Genomic DNA, 23,987 nt, shown 5'->3' with positions numbered 1-23,987 from the left:
AATAAATTCTGGTGCAAAACCACCATTTGATTGTGAGGCACGCCGTAGTGGGGGGCTCCGGGTTAATTTTGACTACCAGGGCATCTTTACGTGCCCCCAATGCACGGGACACAGCATTTTTGCATTACGCCCACAATGAAATGTGGCCGCCACGGCCAGGATTCAATCCCGCGACTTCGTGCTTAGCAGCGCAACACCATAGCTGCTAAGCCACCGCTGCAGGTAACAGTGTACCTGAAAGTGTCACTTCTTCAAACAGCAGATGCATTTCATATAAGCAGTAGCACTGTGCAATTGATTCTTAATATGAGGCTTCCCTTGAGGACTACAGAAGAACTGATGTGTGGCCCATTAGTATCAAAAAGGAACAACATAAATAGTGGGGAATATAAATGTGTTAAAGGTGTTATAAATTTGAGCTTATCACAGGCAATTACACTCAAGCATTCAATGATTTCAACCATAAATCGAACCTAAAGAAGCTGGGCACATTGAATAACCAAAAGAACCGTAGGCGGAGAGCGTGGCTAATCCATACCCGAGCAATAATTCTAATAGTAGTTTGTATTAGTTGTGTAAGTTTTATATTAGACTAATAGAAATTTCTATTTAGTTGTATTGATTTACCTGTAAAACCTATTAGGCTATGTGCTTAGACTTATTAACCTTACACAAACAGCGTTGCATGTCTACTAGTTTCTCTATTAAACTAATAGATCCTATTGGTTTTATACAGATTGTTGCTGGTCTGTTAGGCAACATGTATTGCTGGATTCTGCTGCTCTTGTTTGCTGCTTGTTAATGCGAGGGTGAAAGTAGATGAAAAATAAGACTAGGGGACCGTTTGCTTGCATGGAGAATGTTTCTAGTTGATCGTTGAATCATTAAGAATTCTGCTGTACAAATCTGCAGCCCAGTGCGTTAACACGTTTGCATTAGTTTCAGTGCACGAAGTTAGCGAAACTGGCCCCCATCTCTCAGTAACACACATGAAAGCGACATGCACCTACATGGTCTTGCCAATTTTGCTTCACTGACGACATTACCTAACTAGGCCTCTGTTCAGCATCGTCATGATGAATCGTTGGGGAAACAACTTGTTTACAGCACAGCGAATACTTCTCCACAAAGAGAAGCCAACCACATTCTGAAAGGCAGAGTCGTGGTGCCTGGTGAGCTCATGAACGATGGTGCAATAGTGGCAACCATGTTTGTTTGCCACCATGGTTTGCCGCTAAAGTTTCGTAAGTCCTATTTATGCTTTTAAAGGGCGCATATAGTATTGTTAAAAATATAACCTAAATTGCTAACTTGTTACCGCAGGTAAATGGCTGTTATATTTTTGACATCAAAGACCAGCATTACAGAGAAGAAAACGTGGTGGGCAGGAAAGACATAAAATGGCGACCGTAGGAAGCTGTAGTTGTGCACTGCATGTGTGCATTTGGCAGCTGTCATGTCAAGATGAAGTGTACATGTTAATCAGTGAATGAACAATATATTTTTAAGGAACCCGTGCTGTTAGTTCTTGCGCAGTCTCATTTGTGCAGTAGTATATTTGGATAGTTTCCATCTGTGGATGCTGTTGCCACTTCAAAACAATGCAAGGCAACTGTTTTTACCCCAGTACTTCATGGCTTTGTGGATACATCAGTGTGCATCAATGTCTGGCATTTTCCCCAGCACTGATTTTACCATTTGGAGGTAATTATTCTACTTATTTATGCTTCTAGTACGGCATAATATTGTTTTCTTTTTTTTTATCTCTACAGTGGATGCACACTTCAGTACAGTGTCATCGGTTCAATTGTTGTGTGTGTTGCAGCAATGACATGCTTACTTCCAACAATGCTGTGGAAGATTTCTGCCTAGGGTTGTTGATTTGCACACACTTTGGTGTAATACACAGAACATCTTATGGTGATATTGTGTCTTTTCTATTTGTTCTGTCGTGTTAGGTGCCATCATTTTTCATTATGGTAAATGTTCTGAGCTAGCATATCACACTTTGTCCTAAAATTAGTTTGGTAATTGCGGAGCCACATTATTCCAATTTGGAAGCAAATATTGCCAGCTTACTATTTTCTCAGCGCACTTTCAGCAGTAGAACTAGCACCATTGCATTTAAATGTTTCTATGTGTGCATTTTTTTGCCCAGGTTTTTTTTTTAACCACTTCCTCAAAAGGACATCCTCTGGTTGAAGTGGAGCGAAGGCTCTGGCAATGAAGATTGCTGACCTGACCAAGATCTTGCAAGGGAATGTGTAAATTTATTTATTTATTTATTGATACTGTCAGCCCATATGACGGGCTATTACAGGAGTGGATTTAACATACATAAACAGGGAAGTGCATTAGTGCACACAAACAATGCACTAAAAAGAAAAAAAAAAACACCGCATATCCACGGGGTGAATGATGATGAGTGGGCGAAGCTCCAAAGGGAATCATCGGTAAACCGTGAATCTTCCGCGTAATTCGCCCAGTCTCGCCGCACTAAATCGAACGATTGACTTCCACCAATGACACGCGCCATATGTGACGTCATTCCTATTTTATAACAGCGCCCTTCATTATAATTGCACCATCTCCCGCTTAAGGGGACGCTAGCACAAACGCGTTAGAAACGTGCAGTACTCTCTAGTAAGGGGGAGAGGCCACAGCGTCTTACGCAGCCGTTTACACATGCCGGAACGTGCACCGCGTTTGCCGACACCATCACATGACTGCTGAGAGAGTATAACCCCCGTATTCATAAACGCTCCTCGACTTGAACTTGACTTGCCACCGCCTTCAACGCGTTTCGAACGCGCTGCCCAAGGCGGTGGCAAGTCAAGTTCACGTCGAGGAGCGTTTATGAATACGGGGGTAAGGCGGAGAGGCCACAGCGTCTTACACCAGCTTTTTACACGGGCCGTAACGCGCTAGCACAAACGCGTTAGAAACGCGCAGTCTTTCGTTAATGTTGGGTATTTATTGTCATCGTGGTGCGTGTGTCCATGTGCACTTTGTGGCGTAGTGGCTAGCGCCGCGCGTTCGGAAGCGAGGGGCCCCTGGTTCGATTCCGCGCTACGGACACAACTTTCGGAATTTTTTTTTCCATAAAAGTAGACGTGGCTACCTACTACGACGACGACGACGACTACTACTACTACTACATACTACAGAGGAGGGACAGACCCACACCCTAAGGAGCTTCGCCCCTAAAAAAGAAAATGAAGCAGCACTGCTGATATGAAACACATTAACAATGTAATTACAGAGCACATTTTGACTTAATATATATATGCTATGCTAATAAATGCTTCTAGTAATTGTTGCAATTCTACCCGATTTTAATTTTCAATATATCTCGTGCATTCAATACATCGTAATGTAATGTTCTTCAGGTGGCCTTGCTCCACGATTCATGTTTATGTAGCCTAAGGGGCTACGGACCTTCATATTTATATATAGGCCTATTAGTGTATTGGTCTGAGGAATAATGCTGGAAATGCAACACTGGCTTTCACACTGATACACTAATAGAGTTATTAGACTAATACACTAATAGACCTATTAGACCAATAGATGTATTAGACTAATGTACTGATACACCAATAGATCTCATCATCGGCCTATATTTATGTCCACTGCAGGACGAAGGTCTCTCCCTGCGATCTCCAATTTCACCTGTCTTGCGCTAGCTGATTCCAACTTGCACCTGCAAGTTTCCTAACTTCATCACCGCACCTAGTTTTCTGCCGTCCTCGACTGCACTTCCCTTCTCTTGGTATCCATTCTGTAACTCTGATGGTCCACCGGTTATCCATCGTACGCATTACATGGCCTGCCCAGATCCACTTTTTCCGCTTAATGTCAACTAAAATATCGGCTATCTCCGTTTGTTCTCTGATCCACACCGCACTCTTCCTGTCTCTTAACGTTAGTCCTAAGATTTTTCGTTCCATCGCTATTTGCGCGGTCCTTAACTTGTTCTCGAGCTTCTTTGTTAACCTCCAAGTTTCTACCCCATATGTTAGCACCGGTAGAATGCAATGATTATACACTTTTCCTTTCAACATCAGTGGTAAGCTCCCAGTCAGGATTTGGAAATGCCTGTCGTATGCGCCCCAACCCAATTTTATTCTTCTGTAAATTTCGTTCTCATGATCAGGGTCCCGTGTGAGTAAGTGACCTAGATAAACGTATTCCTTTGCAGACTCTAGAGGCTGACTGGCGATCCTGAATTCTTGTTCCCTTGTCAGGCTATTGAACATCGGTCTCTTGTTATTCTATCACTGATCAATAGAATAGCTGCATATGAAGCTACCATACTAGGCAGTCCTCAATAACAATGTCTTTCTTGTTTTCTTTAATTGCCTAACAGCAATTCAATGAATTCTGACTTAACTATTTTTTAAGGTTATGCTTGATTACTTCAGTCTGCACAGACTATACAATCTTTTGCACAAATGAAAATTAGTTCCTGCAACATAAGATTTTCACACTCACCCTGCATCTTTAGAGTTGTTTGCGCAGTCACCTTGCCCATTGCATTCTCAGCAGAACAAACATATGTTCCTTCTTCATCCTTGGAGAATCTAGTAAATCTAAAGAAAAAAAAATATGTAACAATGTTAATGTAAACACAGACAGAAAATGCATTGATTTGTGACATTAAAGTCGCCAAATTCCTGTTAGGGCAAATTATATTCATCGCAGTGCATGCAAAGAAAATGGCAGCATATCTCATTGCCATGAATCTAAGTACAAAAGAAGCATCTGTCAAATAAATGATAAACTGACGACCAATAAATGATCCTTATTGACAACCAATAAAATTTATAGCAGACATCACTGTGCTGCACTTAGCAGAAATGTTTAATTTGTCAGTATCACCTGGAGTATTCCCGACCAACATGAAAATGCGAAGGTATCTGATTACAAAAGGCAGAAACAGGAATAACGTAAGCAATTATTGTCCTATTTCTGTTCTCCCCGTATCTTCGAAGGCACTTGAAAAAATATTGTTCAAAAGAATTGAAATATTTTTTTAACAAGCACTCCTTATTAACAGACTGCCAGTTCAGCTTTTGGAAAGGCAAATCAATGGAATCCGCGTTACTTGTCCGGAAGGAACTTGTTTTAGGTAACATTGAAGCAACAAAGCTAACACTTAGCATTTTTGTTGCCTTAAGCAAGGCCTTTGACCTGCTTAACCACACCATCTTGCTCTGAAAACTTGCACATTACGGTATTCGGGGTCTACTGCTTGACCTCATCTGCTCATATCTGAGTAACCGTAAGCAAGCGGTCATCACTTATAACTTTCAACCAAGCTTGCAGCTGATTCGTTGTGGAGTTCCACAGGGTAGTTTGTTAGGTTCTATTCCATTTAATGTCTTTGCTAAGATCTTGTGAATATTGCAGACGATGTGTCTTATATTGTCTTATATTTTGTACGCAGATGACACTAGCATCTTCCTCAGTGGCTTCTCTAGAGACGAAATAATTACTAAAGAAAACACAGAGCTCACTGAATTGCATGAATGGTCCACAGCAAGTGGATACTATTAACACCAGGAAGAATAAAAGTGTTATCTTCGGTGCACTGAACAAAAAGGTATCTGTAAATTAGAAACTTCTCTTTCACGACCACCAAATAGTAATTGTTGATAGCTTTAAATGTTTAGGAGTAGTCTTCGATTCACAGAGGAGAGGGATTGAACACGTTTCCTATCTAACATGGAAATTATCTGGCTTGATTGTTTTCTTACCCAAATGTCGCTTTGAATTCCCACCAAAATTAAAGTTTGTCATGCCAGATTTCATACCTACATGAATTATTGCCACCTTGTCTGGGGTACCACATGTAAGACTAATACCCCACGCCTATTTACACTGCAGAAGAAAGCAGTGAGAATTATTGCTGGTGCTGCTTACACAGCACACACACCAAATTTGTTGATACAATACAATAGTTTATGCAGAGATCTCACTTTCGAATACCAACTCCTTTATGTCCTCGTTTGTGATTTTGTGAAAAAAATTGCCAAGCTAAAACCTAAGGAGAAATGTGTCACAGTACAGAGGAGTGGACAACATTCCATACGAGAACCAATTACGGGAAGCAAAGTTTACAGTTTATTCTCCCAAACACATTAAATACACACAAGAAAAACAATACCAACATTCTTGCATTGCTACTGGTACGCTAGCATAACTGGTGCTATGTAGTGCGACTTTGTATATATCATCATTATTTCCTTAGCGCTAGCAGGGTGACCTTGTAGTGTAGTTATTTCTTCTTGTAACAACTAACATCTAGCATTGATATATTTAGGCACCTCCCTTGCCTGTATAAACTGTTCTCATATACAGTATAGACCACTTATAACGTAACCGCTTATAGTGCAGGACCGGATATAGTACGGTCTTTTCAGACTGCCGTTAATTTTCCCATAGCACTCCATGTATACGCATACGCTTACAGTGTAGCCGCGTGAAACGAAATACCGGTTATAATGCGGCTACCACGGGAAAATCTCGCCGACAAGGGCGGTAGCGAGCACACTTCTCAACGAGGCACGCCCACCGATGGGAGAGGAGATCAATGAGGGCGATGCGGAGGAGGAGCATGAGACGTGAAACATGAGTCCAAGGGCGATAAAATTGTCGCCGCACGCGGTATGTGCAGTGAAAACTTGCGGGGGAGGCGCACCTTCATGGAGAGCGAATGCACAGCGGAGAGCAAACGCGCGTCGCGCGAAAGGCCGTGGGGGTATGGAAGGAGGGAGGGGGGGCGACGCTTTGCTGCGGCACCAAATGCGTATCTTGCAACCGGGCGCAAGGGGAACTGGCGACACAATCTTCCATGCGAAAGGAGCAAAACGGGAAGGCAGCGCGGGAGGGAGGGAGGGGGGGGACGGGGCGGCTTCTACTCTGCCAACAAATGCGTTCGCGCCTGTGCCGGCTGTCGGTGTTGTCGCGCGCACCGTATCTTGAAAGCGATCTCCGCTTATAGTGCAGATATTCACGACTCTGGCGACTTACGTTATAAGCGGTCTACACTGTAGATTGTGTTCTCTGTGTATAACATGCCGGCCATGATCTCATTTATGCAATTGGCATGGAGCTGATTCTTTTTTTTTCTTTTTCTCTTTTTTGTTTTTGTTTTTTAGGGAGTGATGGTATACTTGTGCTGTGCTGCTGTTTGCCTTGTCGTTTGTCGGGCCTTGGAACACTTTCAAGCCATGTTGGGTTTTAGTTCCAGTCAGTTTACATGTATTATCATGCGAATAAATAAATATATTTAATTAATATTGATTGATTTATTAATTGATTGGCCACACTCCCCAGATTTTGTGTGTGAAGTTGTTCTGTGTGCTGTCTTTGCATCTTTGCTGCATGTTAACAGCCCCTCCTAATGCTAGGGCAGCAATGATCCTGAATTAAGTAGGACAGTCCCGACTTTTGAGAAAACATCCTGAGTCCTGACTTGACCCGGTTAAGACGGCCAAATGTCCCAACTGTGGATTTTTTTACAGCGAGGCTGTTAGCCTTTAGTTGGTCAAGATTTTTTGGTCTGTGCTCACCCAAAAACAATCGGCAGCTGGAGGGCTTTGTGTTTAAGTTCTCACCCTAACAGAATTATGTTTTCTCGTATATTCGAATTACAATCCAACACTATCATGTCTGCAGGTTGTGTGTAAGTCGTATTTTACGAATTTTCTGACGCATTTTACTTTGAGAAATACACTTAGTTCAATAATGCACTTGTGCTAGGCAGAGGGCCTACAAGGATGTATGCTGCACTTCCGCACACATGCGTGCGCACGTGACAAACATGTGCACATGATGTATCTGTCCTTGATGCATGGGTGCTCTGCCGGTTGCATCTGTTGCACAGCGTGGGCTGCGACCATAATCAACATTATGGCAAACACTGTCCAAAAGGGCAGCTGGAAAAGGGCTTTGTCTTTAAGTTTCCGTGTAACATAATTATGTTTTCTCGTATATTCGAATAACAATCAAAAGCCCTCATGTCTGCCGCTTGTGTGTAAGTCATTCTTTATGCATTTTTTGATGCAATTTATTTTTAAACATTAATTTAGCTCAATAAGGCACTTGCGATTGGTAGAGGGCCTAGAAGAATGAGGATGTATGCTGCACTTCTACATACATGTGTGCGCACGTGACGTATGTGGCTTGTGGTGCTTATCTAACATCATCTAACTTCAGTTGTGGTTCTATAACATTGGCAGCAGCTTCGCTTTACATCCACTCTCACAGGGTGGAATGGAGGCAGGATTTTTTTCTACTAGGTTAATAAAAATCAATAAACCAAATTTCCTTTTATTAATGTCTGACAGCTCGGTTGCACATTCTTCTCTTTTGTCTTCTGTTGTATTGTATTAACATGAAGCTGGTTCCATTTCTGTCATGCTTCTGGTTGTGTTGTTGGCCCTGACCATTCACAGTACCTTTATGTGTATTGGTAGCCATGTTAGCCAGGCAACTACTGCACCTTTCGTGTTGTAATTCAAAACATAGTAGGACGTAAAAAAAAATTACTTTTTGGTGTACGTACACACTGGCAGCACCTGGCACTGACAGAATTGGTCACTGCCAGCTTCACCCCCTCCCACTTGTATTGACTTTGTCTACTCGAGAGTTGGCAACCCTGCTTAATGTGCCAGTCCTGGCTCTGTACACTGGTGTTGTGCGAGTGTGGCAAGCTTCGAATGCCTATAGCTATACCACCTTGGTACATCTTTTCAGTGACTGCTTTTATTTTTGTCAAATGCCCACACATAGACATCTACAGAAGCCACCAAATATATTAACTAGCACATACAAGTTATATTGCATAAATGTTTTTTTCCTACAACCAATACTGCACCGGGTCTTGCATTTTCAGCCTTGTTATAGCAGTAGAACACGCTTCACCCTCCAGTGATGTACCAATCGGCCCAATTCGATACACACCTGCTGTTGAACGCCCATTGATACAAAAATAAACCGTAGTTAACCAACCTTATTTAATTCACTGTTTTTCCTATTTGCAACAGTTAATAAAGCCCTTCAATTAGGAACCTGGAAAAACCTTCCGAATATTTACCGAATGATCCCAGGGCCAGTCAGTTCAGTGCTGGGGGTGAAAGGACTGCCATCAGCACGTGTCCATTCCACTGTTGGCGTCGGTATCCCAGCTGTAGGTCTGCACTGCAGAAATGCAGTGTCTCCATGATGAAGTGGTGGTATATTCTTGGGGTAGATCTCCACAAGTGGAACCTCCCTCCCTGGAAATGGAACATCAATTGCAAATGCTAAACTGTATGCTTGATCACAGTGGCCTTTCAAATCATACACTTGCAAGCATTTCATACTTCTAGTATTTTCAAGCAATTCTCAAACTACATATTAGTGCAAAATCTCACGTCTTGGTGTTCCATTAGGCCAGTTTTGTATGTAAGGACTTATCGTCACACTTAAAGAGAGATGGAGGGCAAAGTCATTCATCTTTGATACACTTACCCCAATACAATACAAATTTCAGCTTAAAATTCAGCAAGGACATACCGAATACCAAATGAACTTGACTACTAAAACTTTATGAAATGTTCTATCACAGCTGTGAAGTGAGAGTGTCTTCTAAGAAACACTAATGTTTTGAAAACACAAAACCTTCCCCAGCTTTAACTAATAGATGATTCTAGAAGTTCCTTAGTGCAAGGCTGCTAAAATGAATAGGAGATTTCTTTTTTTCTCCAAGACATCTGAACCAGTAGCTTTACAATAATGACTGAATAAAAAGACAACTCTCGCAAACATTACTTCGCTACTGCTACTGGCTGTAGCTTCCATGATTTACAACACAGCAACATTAAAGGCAGCACTGGTGGCTTTAGCTACTTGACAGCTCGAAATAGCATTTGTAATTCAAATGTGGAGTACTCAAAATTCGATTAGAATTGTTTGACCAATTAATATTTCATTCAAATTTGAAACTTTTCCGTTTAGTCACCATGATCATTATCATCAGCCTGTATTTATGTCCACTGCAGGACGAAGACCTCTCCCTGCGATCTCCAATCACCCGTGTCTTGCACTAGCAGATTCCAACTTGCACCTGCAAATTTCTTAACTTCATCCCCCCACCTAGTTATCTGCCGTCCTCGACTATGCTTCCCTTCTCTTGGTATCCATTCTGTAACTCTAATGGTCCACCAGTTATCCATTCTACACATTACATCGCCTGCCCAGCTCCATTTTTTCTGCTTAATGTCAACTAGAATATCAACTATCCGTACTAGTTCTCTGATCCACACCGCTCTCTTCCTGTCTCTTAACGTTAGGCCTAACATTTCTTGGTCCATCGCTCTTTGTGCGGTCCTTAATTTGTTCTTGAACTTCTTTGTTAACCTCCAAGTTTCTGCCCCATATGTTAGCACCGGTAAAATGCAATGATTGTACACTTTTCTTTTTAACAACAGTGGTAAGCTCCCAGTCAGGATTTGGCTATGCCTGCCGTATGCACTCCAACCCAATTTTATTCTTCTGTAAATTTTCTTCCCATGATCAGGGTCCCCTATGAGTAATTGACCAAGATAAATGTACTTCTTTACAAACTCTAGAGGCTGACTGACGATCCTGAATTCTTGTTCCCTGGCAAGGCTATTGAACATTATCTTTGTCTTCTGCATATTAATCTTCAAACCCACTCTTACACTTTCTCGGTAAAGGTCCTCAATCATTTGTTGTAATTCGTCCTCATTGTGGCTAAATAGGACAATGCATCTGCAAACCGAAGGTTGCCGAGATATTCGCCGTTGATCCTCACTCCTAAGCCTTCCCAGTCTAAGAGCTTGAACACTTCTTCTAAGCATGCAGTGAATAGCATTGGAGAGATTGTACGTGTCTCCTTGCCTGACCCCTTTCTTTATAGGTAACTTCCTACTTTTCTTGTGGAAAACCAATGTAGCTGTGGAATCTTTGTAGATATTTGCCAAGATATTCACATATTCCTCCTGTATGTATTCTTTGATTACGCAATGCCTCTATGACTGCTGGTATCTCCATTCAGTACTATTCCATTCGAATTTGAAAATTTGAAACAGATTCCTACAGTGCACCTATGCAGTGCAAGCTCTTTAACGGCTCAACTTCCTTGTCAGTCTGCTTCAGTAGAGACCTCCCTGTCCTGTCTTCACTTGCAATCACTATCCATAAAATATTGGATAGTGATTGTAAGTGTACACTCGGCCACAAAATACTGCGGGGCACGTGAGCGCGTGGGAAAACGGTCCTCCTCGCCTACTGGTGGCTAACCCCTGGTGTCGAGACTGACGCTTGCACGCCTGTGTGTCCCTCCATGACTGCAGGCGTGCATGTTTCCGCGTTTCCTCCTTGTGCCCTGGCAATATCCGAGTGCAGCCGCGAGGGGCCCCTCTTGCGATTGGCACTGTGGCGGCTTCGACGGGCACATGCTACCATATACTTCTGACGCCAGTTGCTCTACACATTATATTTTGACATTATAATCATAGTGTCTGAACGTTGTCTGGGTCATCAAAAGTTGTCCCATATTTGAGCACACACAGGACGGATAATTTCGTACACAAAAGTACACTAGCTATGCTAGAATTAGGCTTAAGTGGAGGCTATGTGCCGAGAGCAGGTTGTTAGTATGCAGCTAGTATTTATTTACAAACATTAATTCTGCCAGCCACACTGACAGTTGAAACTAATGCAATGATACCAAATGAAAATGTGCAGCCCTGAAAAATTCAAGCAAAAATGATATTGTTGTATATATGCTGTCTGTTTGCCATAACAATTAAGTAATTGCAAAAAGCAAACTTCTCTATAATGACATCTATACATATGCTCCAAAATTTATTTTATCTCCTTAACTTCATTAGATACTCATGATACAGTATTTCTCTGTGGCTTAACTCTGCAGGGTAATTCAGTTTTGTTCCGAGGCATGCATGCTCTAAAAACTACCTAAAACTGCCGGTCTTACAAGCACAAAGGCAAACTCTCTTTCTATTGCCTTTAAAAGTCAAGAAAAGGCAACTAGCAAAAAGAGAAAGACAAACACTCTTACGGTCCACTTCCAGCACAGCAGTGGCCCGAGCTATGCCTTCTCTGTTTTCTGCCAAGCAGATGTAGTGGCCACGATCCTGGACAACTGTTTGCTCAATTGTCAGTGTGTCATCTTGCACCTGCAAGTAGTAATAGTTGTGTTTTATAGTTTTTCTTTTTTTACATATTGGCTTTGGCAGACTCAAAATTCTTGGCAAATGTGCCAAGAACTTTCAGTACAGTACCATCTAAAACAGTTCCACCTCAAAATGGCTCCCATGCAGGCCAACATTCCACGAATGAAAGAAATAAAAATTATCATTCATTAGTTACATGTGTGATAATTTTCCAATTACTGTTATTTAAATACATTCTGCTTGACTGTGATCAAGGCACTGCAAGTTCAAATACTTGTTTACGAAAAGTTACAGCAATGGACTAGTTTTTTTGTTACAGCAAGTGATTTTTGGAATGCCAGTCAACTTCAATAAACATTTCACTGACTCTAAATTGATAACAATTCTAATCAGCAGCATTACATTTGTATTCTGGAAAATTCATTACTAACAGGCAATTGGCAACATTTATGTAAAAAAAAAGAAAAAAAAAAGCAGACGCCGACCAAAAGCATTTGGCTAATAGGTTCAAGACACTTAGAACTTGTTTTTTCTTTGACACGAATTTACTACCCGAACAGGTGAAATATCATCTTTTGATTTATATAGCACTTGCAAAAACAATGGAAATACAGAGGACATGCACTGACTTGGAAATATCTTCTTTATTAGGAGGCATTTGTTTATATATATATATATATATATATATATATATATATATATATATATATATATATATGCGTACAACAACTTTACCAGAAGACAGAGAAGATATGATTACAATGACTAATTACATGTTTGAATGACTTGCGTATCATGGCTATCACTTGCTGCATGTGCTAGCAAGATACTTAAACCTTATGTCACTCAGAACGACGTCTCCTTTCCGTCTGGTATGGAATGCCTCAATTACAGATAGCGGCTTGCATAGGAAGCACTGTGCCGGCAGTGTAAGTGCAGCTGTTCTATAGCAACAGCCAATCGGAACGTGCCTTTCAGCATGCTGGTGTGCTGACTCAGCCAATCGAAGGGCCACATGCGTCGCATGCAAGATTCATCAAACCAGCCCACCATGTTTGGACGTTTGAGATTTTCCTACCCAGCCATTGTAGGCAAAAAAAGGGTGGAAACGGAAAGAAGTAACTTTGAGCTTTCATATTATACCAGGATGGTGGCACTCGGTGGCTAGAAACACGAGAGCCTGCTCTGTGAACTTCGGTATTTTACACGATAGTGAGCTTCGTTCTAGCTGTCCGTGCTGACAAATTAGTATTTTTTTTCTGGCCTTTCAAGTGTATTTTCAGCTAAATTGTTCTGATAAAGCATAGATCGTTAGGCCCTGCCGATGCCAAAATAAGTGGTTTCTGAAAGTCGATTTCTTTGTAGCGATTTTCGTGATCCAATCCTCATATCCTTTCTTAAGACAACATAAAAGAGAACATCTTGCAAGTTTCATCACACATACAGCAGCTCTAGCTGACAAAAGTTGTGGAAATCATGAAGCACTGCGACATATGAATAAAAGTGGAATCCTATACAAATTTTGAAGGTGCGCCTTGCATCCGTTGGCTAATTTGAACCAATTCATGTTGTGTTGAGACCAAATTAACAAAAGTTGACTGCAGCGCAAACTGGTGCAGCATTTCTTAACATAGTTTTGCAATAGTGTTCTTGTCCGTCCTATGCTGCATTGCTTAAGAGACATAAAAATGCTAAATAATTTCACCTATAGTATTAGCACATTGCCCATCCACAATATCAAAAAAGAGGCCTCTGTTTTCACGAGAAGAGGCTTCATAATCCAGACAAGCCACACAAACGAAAGACGGGTGGCGACGCCACCTTCAAGTTCCTGTTCACTGATGTCATGGATTATGACAGCGTCTCCTAGACAAGAGTTAATAGTTTATCGGTAAAATGGACTACATTGTATCCTAAATAAGAATGAACTTGGCAAGTTCCGCAAACTTTTACTGAGCCAATGAGGCCCAAGTACAAAAAAATGCTTTGGAGTTTGTGACATGACACTGCACTGGGGTTTCGGCACGAACTTCGAGAAATTGAACTTTGACCTTCATTTGCTCTTTTACTAATAAACCTATTATAGTGAAATTAATGAAGATAGAGTTTTCAAAGAACACTTTATTAGTCTAAACTGGTTTAGTGTTTCTCATTAGCGTCCCTCTAAAGAAAGGCATGTCATGTCACCTCATTGCATCATCAAGAGTGAAGCTCACATAAAATTAGAGCCCGAGGCAACATATGAATTTTGATTTGCGTAGGAACAATATGCAACCAAAATGTAATGTACACTGTTTCTCAGAATTTGTTCAGTGAATAGTCAATATAACCTTCACTAAAAAATAGATGAGCGACTATTATTCAGAAGTGGCTTCCTTCTTGCATCTTTAACATTTGTCTCTTACAGTAAATTGAACATTTATTGTTTTTGCTTGCAACCTTTCAATGCTACTTTAATTCAATGAAATGCTAACAATTCGTATCTACAACAACTAGATACGATAAGGAAACATGTGTAAGGAAACAGAGTTTGAAATTGTGCTCCACTCTGCCTAATATTAGTGCACTACTGCCTCATGCAGCATTATTTAGGGAAAGCACAGCTGCCCACAACGGTTTTCAGAACATGAAAATAACCAAAACAGTGAATTCCTTTGCTGCCTAAGCACAATGCTTAATATTGACAGGTCTGTGTTAATTACACAGTAACTGTAATTCTAGGGTATATGTGCCAAAACTATGATCTTATTATGAAGCATATGCCGTAGTGGGGGACCTTGGATTAATTTTGACCACCTGTGTTTATTTTTTTGCTTCTAAGTTTAAGTACATGAAACCTTGTGCATCTTGCCCCGATTAAAATGTGGCTGTCGCAGCTGGGATCGAACCTCGACCTTGAGCTTAGCAGCGTAACGCCGTAACCACTAAACTACAGCAGCAGGGATTACACAATCACTAACTGCCAGCTTCTGCATACACGCTGCAATGAAATTTAAATTTTCCATGTGTTCCATGTTCTGAAAACCATCATGGGCTGGCTACAGCAAGAATGGAACTTACCAAATTAGTTGTAAAGGACATGTTCAAAATTTCAAGGAGGCCCCGAAACCTCTGACAAGCTATTAAATGTAACGCTTTTATAAAGAAGAAAACACACTCACAATGTGCCTATGAGTGAAGTTGCTTCCAACTTTTGCAAACTTGATTACTGGTGTGGGTGTTCCTGTCGCAATGCAACGCAACTTTGCATCCTCTCCCTGGCGAACCGTCTGTCTCTCCGGTTCAATGTGCACTGAAGGGATGTTCCTTCCTGCATAAGTGTGCCAAAGTAGACATAAGTGTGGCACAAAGACTGTATCACATGGAACTGTCAAACTTGAATAATAGCACATGTCCTGTCATTTTTCTATGTCTCTGCCATCCGTTTAGGTTGCACTGCCCAGCCATAATTATGAATATGAACCAACTTGCCCAGCTTTCGGTCATTCTTGACTGATAGTAGTGTAACCAGTGCTTAAAGTCAGAGGGGGCCCGGGGGGGGGGGGCCCGGCCGCCTTCCATCTTTTAAGGAGGATCTCGGCCCCCCTCAGCAGGTCAACTGTAGCACTACGGCATCCATTCGACAAGCACCGGAAGTGATTTTATTACCACTAGTGCCTTTTGTTGGGAAATGCAAATTAAATTTTTCAAATAAATGAATCGCAAATAATCAGTTATACAGCTTTACCGTTTGTCCCACGTATATACAGTTAAACCTGCTTATAACGAACCTCCATATAACGAATTCCTGGATATAATGAAGTTTTTCTATTCCCCGCTGTTACTCCATAGAAGCAGATGTATTTGACCTCTACGTAACGAAGTGGCAGCGGGAGACCCCCTCGAAATAATGAATTTTCCCCGCCGACAACCTAGCGATTCCCCCAAGTTTTGTCATTTTTGCACGAGCAGCAACCGGAAGCACCTTCTCTGCCGCGACGGAATGCGAAGTGGCGGCGTTGCACTTGGCATGCTCGAATTCACGGCGACTACGAGGCGAGAGCGAGCACACGTGTGCGTGCGTGCGAGCGTGCACGAGGCGGGCCTGCATCCCTCGACCTGGCGATCTTGCTGCTGCAGGCGTGACCTTTCCCCCTACCTTCATTCAAACCTGATCTCGCCGCTTGCTGCAGCTGGCCTAGCCCGCCAAGCCAGCACTCTCCTTTTCTAGTTGATGTTGCCGAAGGAAAAAAAGAACATCTTTTTTTTTTCAACGCGCTGGCAGCGCCACTCTTTGGTTACTGCACAAGTCTCTGCACTTCACTTCACTAACCTGACACTAGGTGACACTATACGACGCTACGACGCCATCGTGTCGCTCGCTCTTCGTTTCTGACGCCTTGCGCTTGTGCGAAACAATACGCGTCCACGCACATTTTTTTTCCCTCTCTTTTGGTCATGGAAAATGGGTGCGCGTTACGATCGAGGGTGCGTTAGAATCGAGTAAATACGGTAAGCGTTTCTTTTTCAAATATTCGTGCCGAACCTGCATATAACGAAATCCTCTTTCAAACAAAATTTTTCGGGAATTTGTCAATTTTGTTATATCCAGGTTTAACTGTATATACATATTGGACACCGCTCTATGAGGACCCCCCTACACTGAAGGGAGACTTTAAGCCCTGAGTGTAACGGCTTAGTATCTATCACTGCCCCTTAAGGCTACAATTAATCTCACAAACTTGTTTCATATTTTATTTTGTGCCATAACCATATACAGTAGAATCTCGGTTAACAGAAGACACTTAAACAGAATTGCTACACCTTTGTCTGCTGTTGGCAATAAAGTATTTGCCCTTTCCAAAAGAGCATCTCCAGTATCCTCAATATCTCGATATCTCGATAAATGGAACTTAATTGCCTGGTCTCCGGAGATTCTGTTTAAAGAGAGTCCACTGTTTATCTTAGTGAGGGTCAACATAAGTGCTTTATTATTGACTGCTTTAACCCTTGCTTCTTTCTGCTGATAACACAAACTGACTTTAAATGCTGAACAGACACATGAGCATGACAAAACACAGTAGAAAGATGCATTTCAGTTGAAAACTTTAAACGACGTTACAAACTAAATGCTGCACACTGATAAACTTTAATCACGAGAAGCAGAGCTCTTGAACAGAAATAAACAATGACTAAACTGAAGGCATACTTGTCGTTAGCTGCAAAGGTGCCTGGCCTTGTGCTGTTCCATAACGATTGCTTGCGACGCACATGTAGCTTCCTTGGTTCTGTTCGTCAACATTTAGCAAGGTCAGCACACCTCCCACCTAGAGGAGAAAGGTCCAAATGAGGTTTCAAACAGAAGTACCGTGCCACTTAACAGATTTATGAGCTTGTTTATCATTGTGTAGCAACAACTGTGAATGGAGATATAGTTGCCTCATGTGGAGCAAGTGTCAGGTTAACAGCCCTTCAATATGTCTGCTTGATTGAAGTGAAATACTGCAGGTGTCCTTGAATAGAGGAACGGAAACCTGGTGTGTTTTCTGCTGGCTATGCCCAATCTACTTACAGGGCTGCTGTGTTTTATGTGTTTTTCCACTTGCCCCAACTATTCACCCATTCTTTTCTCAGCTCCTTGGAGTTCAGCTCTTCTTCGACATTGCCTTGCTAACTTCTCTCAAGTCAACCTCATTTTATTTCACCATCAAATACAATCATCATTGCCTTTTTGTGAAAATACCAGTCATCTCTCTTTATTGAGTGGCTAGTCTATTCCAGCCTCCCAAAGTCACATTTTATTAATAGACATTAGTCCTAACAATGAGTTCGAATATTTTGGAATATGTCGGATAATATTGGAATAAACAATATGTCAGAATCTTGCCTCCTCCTCTCAGTCTTTCCAAGAAAATGTAACCTGCCACATATTTTACTCTGCTGTTTCGACTGCCATGCTGCTATAAAAGCTCCTATATATTCTTGTAGCTACATGCACTGTGACACTGCCGTGCTATTTGTGCGCTGCAGAAACAAATCTCTTACATGCAGGTGTGTAATAACAAAACTATATGCTCGCAAGCAGTCAAGAGGTGCCTCTAGGGCAAATAATTATCAGAGTTCACATTCTCAGTGCAAAACTTCCATTGTAAGGCACTCTACCCTTTTCTTTTAATGCACTAAGCATTCTTTGCCTACTGCAGTCGTTTTGATTCCATCCGTCCATCCATGGCTAGCTAGACAGCTAGCTAGCTAGCCAGCCAGCCAGTTAGCCAGCCAGCTTCTTACGCCGACCCAGTGGCCCAAGTTGTCTACCAGTTTGGGCCACTAGGTATGTGCTCGTGGTCGTGATGCCGTTGTGATTGTTCTGTCGTTATCATTCCAGCTTCGTGATCTGACTCTTGTCATGCTGTTGTCGTCGTCATGCCTTCTGTGGCAAACCAGTGACCCAAGTTGTCTAATAGCTTGTGATGCCGTTGTGGTCGTTGAATCATCGTCATCCCAGCTTTCTTATCCGACTCTCGTCATGCCGTTGTCCTCACACCATCGTTGTCATACAGCCATCATTGCTGTCGTGATGCCGCCGTAGTCGTTCCATTGCCGTCACTCAAGCTTAATTATCCGACTCTTGTCATGCTATTGTAGTCATGCCATGCCATTGTCATCATTGTGTCATCGTCATACAGAGAGGATAGACGCTTTTTCTGACAGAGCAGATGTTGCGTCTTATGCTGCGATGTTTTCCTTTGTTCTCCTGTATTGCTAACCGGAATGTGGGTTTTAATTAATTTTTCCCTTTAAACAGAGTCCTGTGTTGTAAATATTTCACATGATGCATTTGTTATCATACTGTGATTGTGTTGCTGTTGCGGTCATTGCATCGTCGTCGTCCTAACTTCGTCATCCGACTCTCGTCATGCTGCCGTCATCATGCAGTCATCGTCACGCAGTCTTCTGGCCATCGTAATCACTTCAGTAACATCATCCCACTGTCGTTGTGCCAGTCGTCTACCTCCTTCATCATTCCATCGATGTCATTCCTTCTTCGCCACTCTATCGTAATTATGCTGCCATCATTCAATTGTAATTATGCTTTTGCTATCATGCCATCATTGCCATTGCATGCGTCATCATCATAATGTTGCTACCATGCATCTGTTTAATACCATTTTCGTCATGCAGTCGTGGTCGTGCCATCGTCATTCCAGCTTCGTCATCCGGTCGTCCTCCCACCATCGTCGTAACGCCATCACCATCATAGACTTGTCATCATTTCACTGACTTCATGTCGTCGTCATGCTGTCATCGTTATACCATTGTGATAATTTCAGAATCGTCATCTCATCGTACTACCACCTTTGTTGTTCCATCAACGTCATTCCTTCTTCATCATTCCATCGTTGTGACGGCATCGACATGTGCAGTCGTTGCCATGCTCTTGGGGGACCATGGCAAGCGAGTGCCATAGCAAAGAGGGACTATACTGGAGTATATACTGAACTATACTGGACTCGTATTGCCAAAGCAATGGAAGTTTGAGTGACCACTACAGATGTTAAATAAACGTGACTTCCGAAATACGGTGTGTCACTACATTGCTTGAATGCTCATAGCATGACCATCGATGACTATCTGCCGTAATTTTTTTTTTTTTTTTGCTGTATTCTGTACATATAGGATATTCTGTATTTTATAGGAATATGTACAGATAAGCCTTGTGCAAACAAATACAAGACCACCACCCTCTAAGGCAAACTGCATTGCTTTTAGCTGTTCCGCAATATTATTCATGGGTCAACCAAGTTGCTGTGTAGCACAAGCATGCATTGCCTGTAGCTTTGACTTCGATCACTTTACAAGTTGACACAACTAACATTTAAGTAGTAGAAGTTAGGCAAACAATCTTACTTACATAGGTGTATAATGAATAGGTATAAGCAATATTATTTGCTAGAAGTGTATGAGTGTTCAACATTTTAATATGACTAGAACACTCTTGTTATTCAATCAATATTCAATATTAAAATTATTGATTTGGTATTTAGAAATGTTTGCTTATGGTTGTGTACACAGGCCTACTACAGTTTTTGCAAACAGATTTATTGTTTTGATCTTTGCAAGTCAAGGCTTGTTTGTCTTTCTGATGTGGGTCACTACATTTGAACCAGTAGCAAGATGTACAGTGTAGAGAGAGAAATAAGGCTTTGTTTAGCTTCTTTATTCGGTTATTATGATCTTCATGATAACTTAAATTGTTGTGACTATTTATTGCTTCCTTAATTGCTGTCCAGTTAGGTGCACCACTTCCACTTCTGTCCTGTTAACAGCATTTAAACCTCTTAAAAAAGCAGAATTCAAGTTTGGCTGGCCCTCTTGTATCTTCTCTCTCTCCTTACTCTATAGCATGAGTATCGACTGTTCAGTTTGACAATCAAAGTGAGTTATCTTTCATTTTAAATCAATTCACTGATTTAACTGTAGGCACATCAACAATCTTTATATATTTCATGGAACAATTAAAGTGTTCAAGCTTTTGGCAAAGGCGCCTAGTTCAGCTCCTCTACGGTGGTTAAAAGATGCTATGAGTCACAAACAGAACAACTTTAAAGACAGCAGCACAAAGGCTCAAAATGCCGCAGCTTCCTCCAAGAATACAAAGTCCATGCAATATTCACACCTGCTTGTACCATATAACCTTTCTTTCCCTTTTCTTAATTGAAACTGTTTTGCCCACTTATGGAATATCATAGGAGCTGCACAAGTACATTTATGATCACGAACAAAACTGCATTCAGTTCATTAAATGGACTCAGAGCAGCATGTCAGGTGACCAGCCAGGCTAACATCTCCAGCCTATCATTACAGCTTGTACATCTCTATCTCTCTTTCAGTGCAACATGAAAAGATGAAAAAGATACACTTTGTTTGCATTGTGCATTGGCATAATGTGGCAAAGACTCATGCAATGTGAAGGTGCACAGGCCAGCAGTTACTGGGTTCTGTGCACAGCAACGGTGTTTCAATAAAAGCTATACAGAACTTTAGGGACTTGCGAACAGTGATTTTTGAGACTAAATCAAATATGAATTGAATAGTGCCAGAAGTGAATCAAATGTAATATCGAATACTTTTCAAATAGTTTTCAAATAATGAATAGTCGTTATCACAATTAATATAAAATGATGTTCACATCCCAGTATTCTTTAAGTTAGCAAGTTTCTGTCATTGCATAGTACATTATGAAGTGCTGTTTATTAAAAGCAAAAATGGAGAATTTGGAGCAAACAAGTTGTTTCTCTGCATGAACAGGGCTCTTCAGAGAGTGGGAATGATTGCTCTACAGTCTGTAAAGTATGGCTACCTAAGTGGCGTAGCCTGCTCTTCTACGTAAGTTCTGATAGAGCGTAAGTTTGGGCATGTTGGTATTCCATGACTTTTACTTTTTAGCGCACAAAAAGGGACAAGACACAGAGGTACGATGCAGACACAGTGCTAACTTCCAACAATTTTTTATTCTACGAAGCAGTACACACATATCTATATATATGTGTACCATGCAATACCATACAATACCATACAATGTGTGCACCATACAATTTTTTATTCTATGAAGCAGTAAACACATCTATATATGTGTGTACCGCTTCGTAGAATAAGAAATTGTTGGAAGTTAGCGCTGTGTCCGCGTCGTACCTCTGTGTCTGTGCACTAAAAAGTAAAAGTCATAAGTTCTGATGTTTCATATCTATGCTATGCCCACGGGAGTAAGCATTTACCATACTTTTGCTCTAATTTTATGTTTATTTGGGCACAGTTGACGTAGCAAAATATTCGAAAAGTATTTGAAAAATATTCACATTTATAAATAGTGACTATTTGATTCAAAGACCGAATCGAATAGGACACTATTCCATTCATTATTTGAAAGTTTCAAATATTCGCAGACTTCAACAGAACTTGCTGCAACTGTGACCTTTAATCCTTACCTAACAGAAATTCCATACAAATCTGTCTTTTCAACATGTGCTGCAATCAGCATGAACTTATTTGCCTGACCTTAGATATCTTTTTAATACTTGTTTAGCTAACTCAATGCTAACCCAAAGCATTATAGCTACTTCTATAGAAACTAACCTGGTTGGCATTGTCTGGCATCGGGCCACCAGAAAATGACCATGTGATGTTTGGTGTTGGCCGTCCAGAAGCTCGGCAGTCAAAGCGTACAGTCTCTCCTTTTCTGGCCTCAAAACTTGTTGGGTGGATGGTAAGGTGGGGGCCCTCTCCAGCACCTGAGTCATCTTCGGAAACAATGGCAGCCATTGTTTCTTTTTCAGAGAGGTTAGTAAAGAAAGAGTTATAGGAGGTGGTTTTATAGTCACCAAGAAAGGTAAGCGGTCTTTTGCTTGTTTGGTTTCCTAGCTCTATCATCTATAACCTAACCGTTTTTTAGAATCTGGCTGTTCAGTGTTGGCCTTTGTAGCTTTCGAGCCATAATAGAAAATATAAAAAAACTGGACCTAGCCTACACGGAGAAATGATATTATACAGCAGGGTACCTAAGCAGCACAGGCACACTTTATAGCGGTAATAGCAACAAACAGATGACCTTATTGCCTAAAATTATGATAAATTGCAAATTATAGAGTTCTGCCCCTTGAAAGATAGAAGAAAGAAGTGCATGCATGCAATATAAGTAATGAAGACCTCAAAAGAGTAGGAAATCATGGCATCTACTGGCATCAGAAACTCAAAAATAAAGTATAAAAGTATTCAGTAACTTTTTAACATGACTTCGGGCTGATGACATAAGAACAATGCCTGTATCTGTAGTGCAAGCATCCTTGCATTGCAGCTGATGCTTTGGCAGTACTCAGATGCCTCACCAGCACATGGTTGTGTGATGTGCATGTATCAGCTCTTGGTGAATACACAACTTCCAACCGGTATATAGATTCACATACACTGCTAGAGCAAGAGGCAGTACGTAGTGGATTGAGCAAGTGGACATCGTCACAGCCAAAAGAACATGAAAAGGATTTATTTTGTGAATGCTGAGATAATTCACTAGTGTTATAGTGAATGACTGCTGCTGTGATCCATAAACTAGGTATCAAGATCAAGACTGTGCAATATGTGGCCAACACAATAAAATTTGGGCAAATAACTGCAGTTCCAGTTTAAAAAAAAATAGTGGTTTTAGCTGAACTTTCAGTTATTAGTATTGCAGAGCAAAACACGTAATTTATATTGTATTACTTAAGAATAAAATAAACTCTCGAAATTTAGCATAGCTAGATACACAGAGTCACCTCGAAAAAAATCAAATACAATGCACAGACATTCCTATACAATGTCAGCACTAACATGGCACTGCATTGTACAAGCACATAATATGAGAAAACATTCTAGCTTGTTTTTCTCTTGATTTGTGTGAAAACCATTACATTCATGTGCCCTCAATTTATATGAATTTTGCGATTGTAAAATGTTGCAAAATTTAAGGACATGCAAAGTATTTAGGAAGTAAATGTGGACAATAAGCTGATGCATCCCTTGGACAAGTAGTTATGCATGAGAAGCGATGCATGAAGAACACATGTGACTAGAGTGCAAAGTAAAAGGCTAAACAGATTGCACTGTTTCAAGAAGGCAGAAATGGTGAAAAAAATGGTAAGGAGCTTTTGCGGCTGCGAGAGCTAGGCCGAATCCGAACCAAACGAGACCGAAGCCTAAAATTGCAAAGTTTAGTAGCCACTAACATATGCCCCAAGTCCTCATTTCACAAACAATCAGGGCCTC

At 41.2% G+C, this 23,987-nt stretch overlaps 1 protein-coding gene and 1 long non-coding RNA gene across 42 annotated transcripts in view; one reads left to right on the top strand and one right to left on the bottom strand.

Annotated features, from left to right (window-relative positions):
• Window positions 1-23,987, bottom strand: part of LOC119446815 (basement membrane-specific heparan sulfate proteoglycan core protein) — a 436,128-nt gene that overhangs the window by 69,656 nt on the left and 342,485 nt on the right. For 40 of the 41 annotated variants that reach the window (XM_049664395.1, XM_049664417.1, XM_049664398.1 and 37 more), the window contains 6 exons: window positions 22,323-22,513; window positions 17,398-17,515; window positions 15,371-15,519; window positions 12,095-12,212; window positions 9,104-9,284; window positions 4,495-4,592 (listed from right to left, as the gene is read on the bottom strand). In XM_049664395.1, the coding sequence (XP_049520352.1) occupies window positions 4,495-4,592; window positions 9,104-9,284; window positions 12,095-12,212; window positions 15,371-15,519; window positions 17,398-17,515; window positions 22,323-22,513 (855 nt within the window). The remainder of the gene's footprint in view (window positions 1-4,494; window positions 4,593-9,103; window positions 9,285-12,094; window positions 12,213-15,370; window positions 15,520-17,397; window positions 17,516-22,322; window positions 22,514-23,987) is intronic. The other variant, XM_049664396.1, reaches the window with a different exon arrangement.
• On the top strand, window positions 23,494-23,834 carry LOC125944171 (uncharacterized). Its single transcript, XR_007466182.1, has 2 exons — window positions 23,494-23,752; window positions 23,797-23,834. It is a non-coding gene; the product is annotated as an uncharacterized LOC125944171 (long non-coding RNA).

This window comes from Dermacentor silvarum, chromosome 3 (genome assembly GCF_013339745.2).
Source record: "Dermacentor silvarum isolate Dsil-2018 chromosome 3, BIME_Dsil_1.4, whole genome shotgun sequence".
NCBI lineage: Eukaryota > Metazoa > Arthropoda > Arachnida > Ixodida > Ixodidae > Dermacentor > Dermacentor silvarum.
This window is presented reverse-complemented; position numbering and strand designations above follow the sequence as displayed.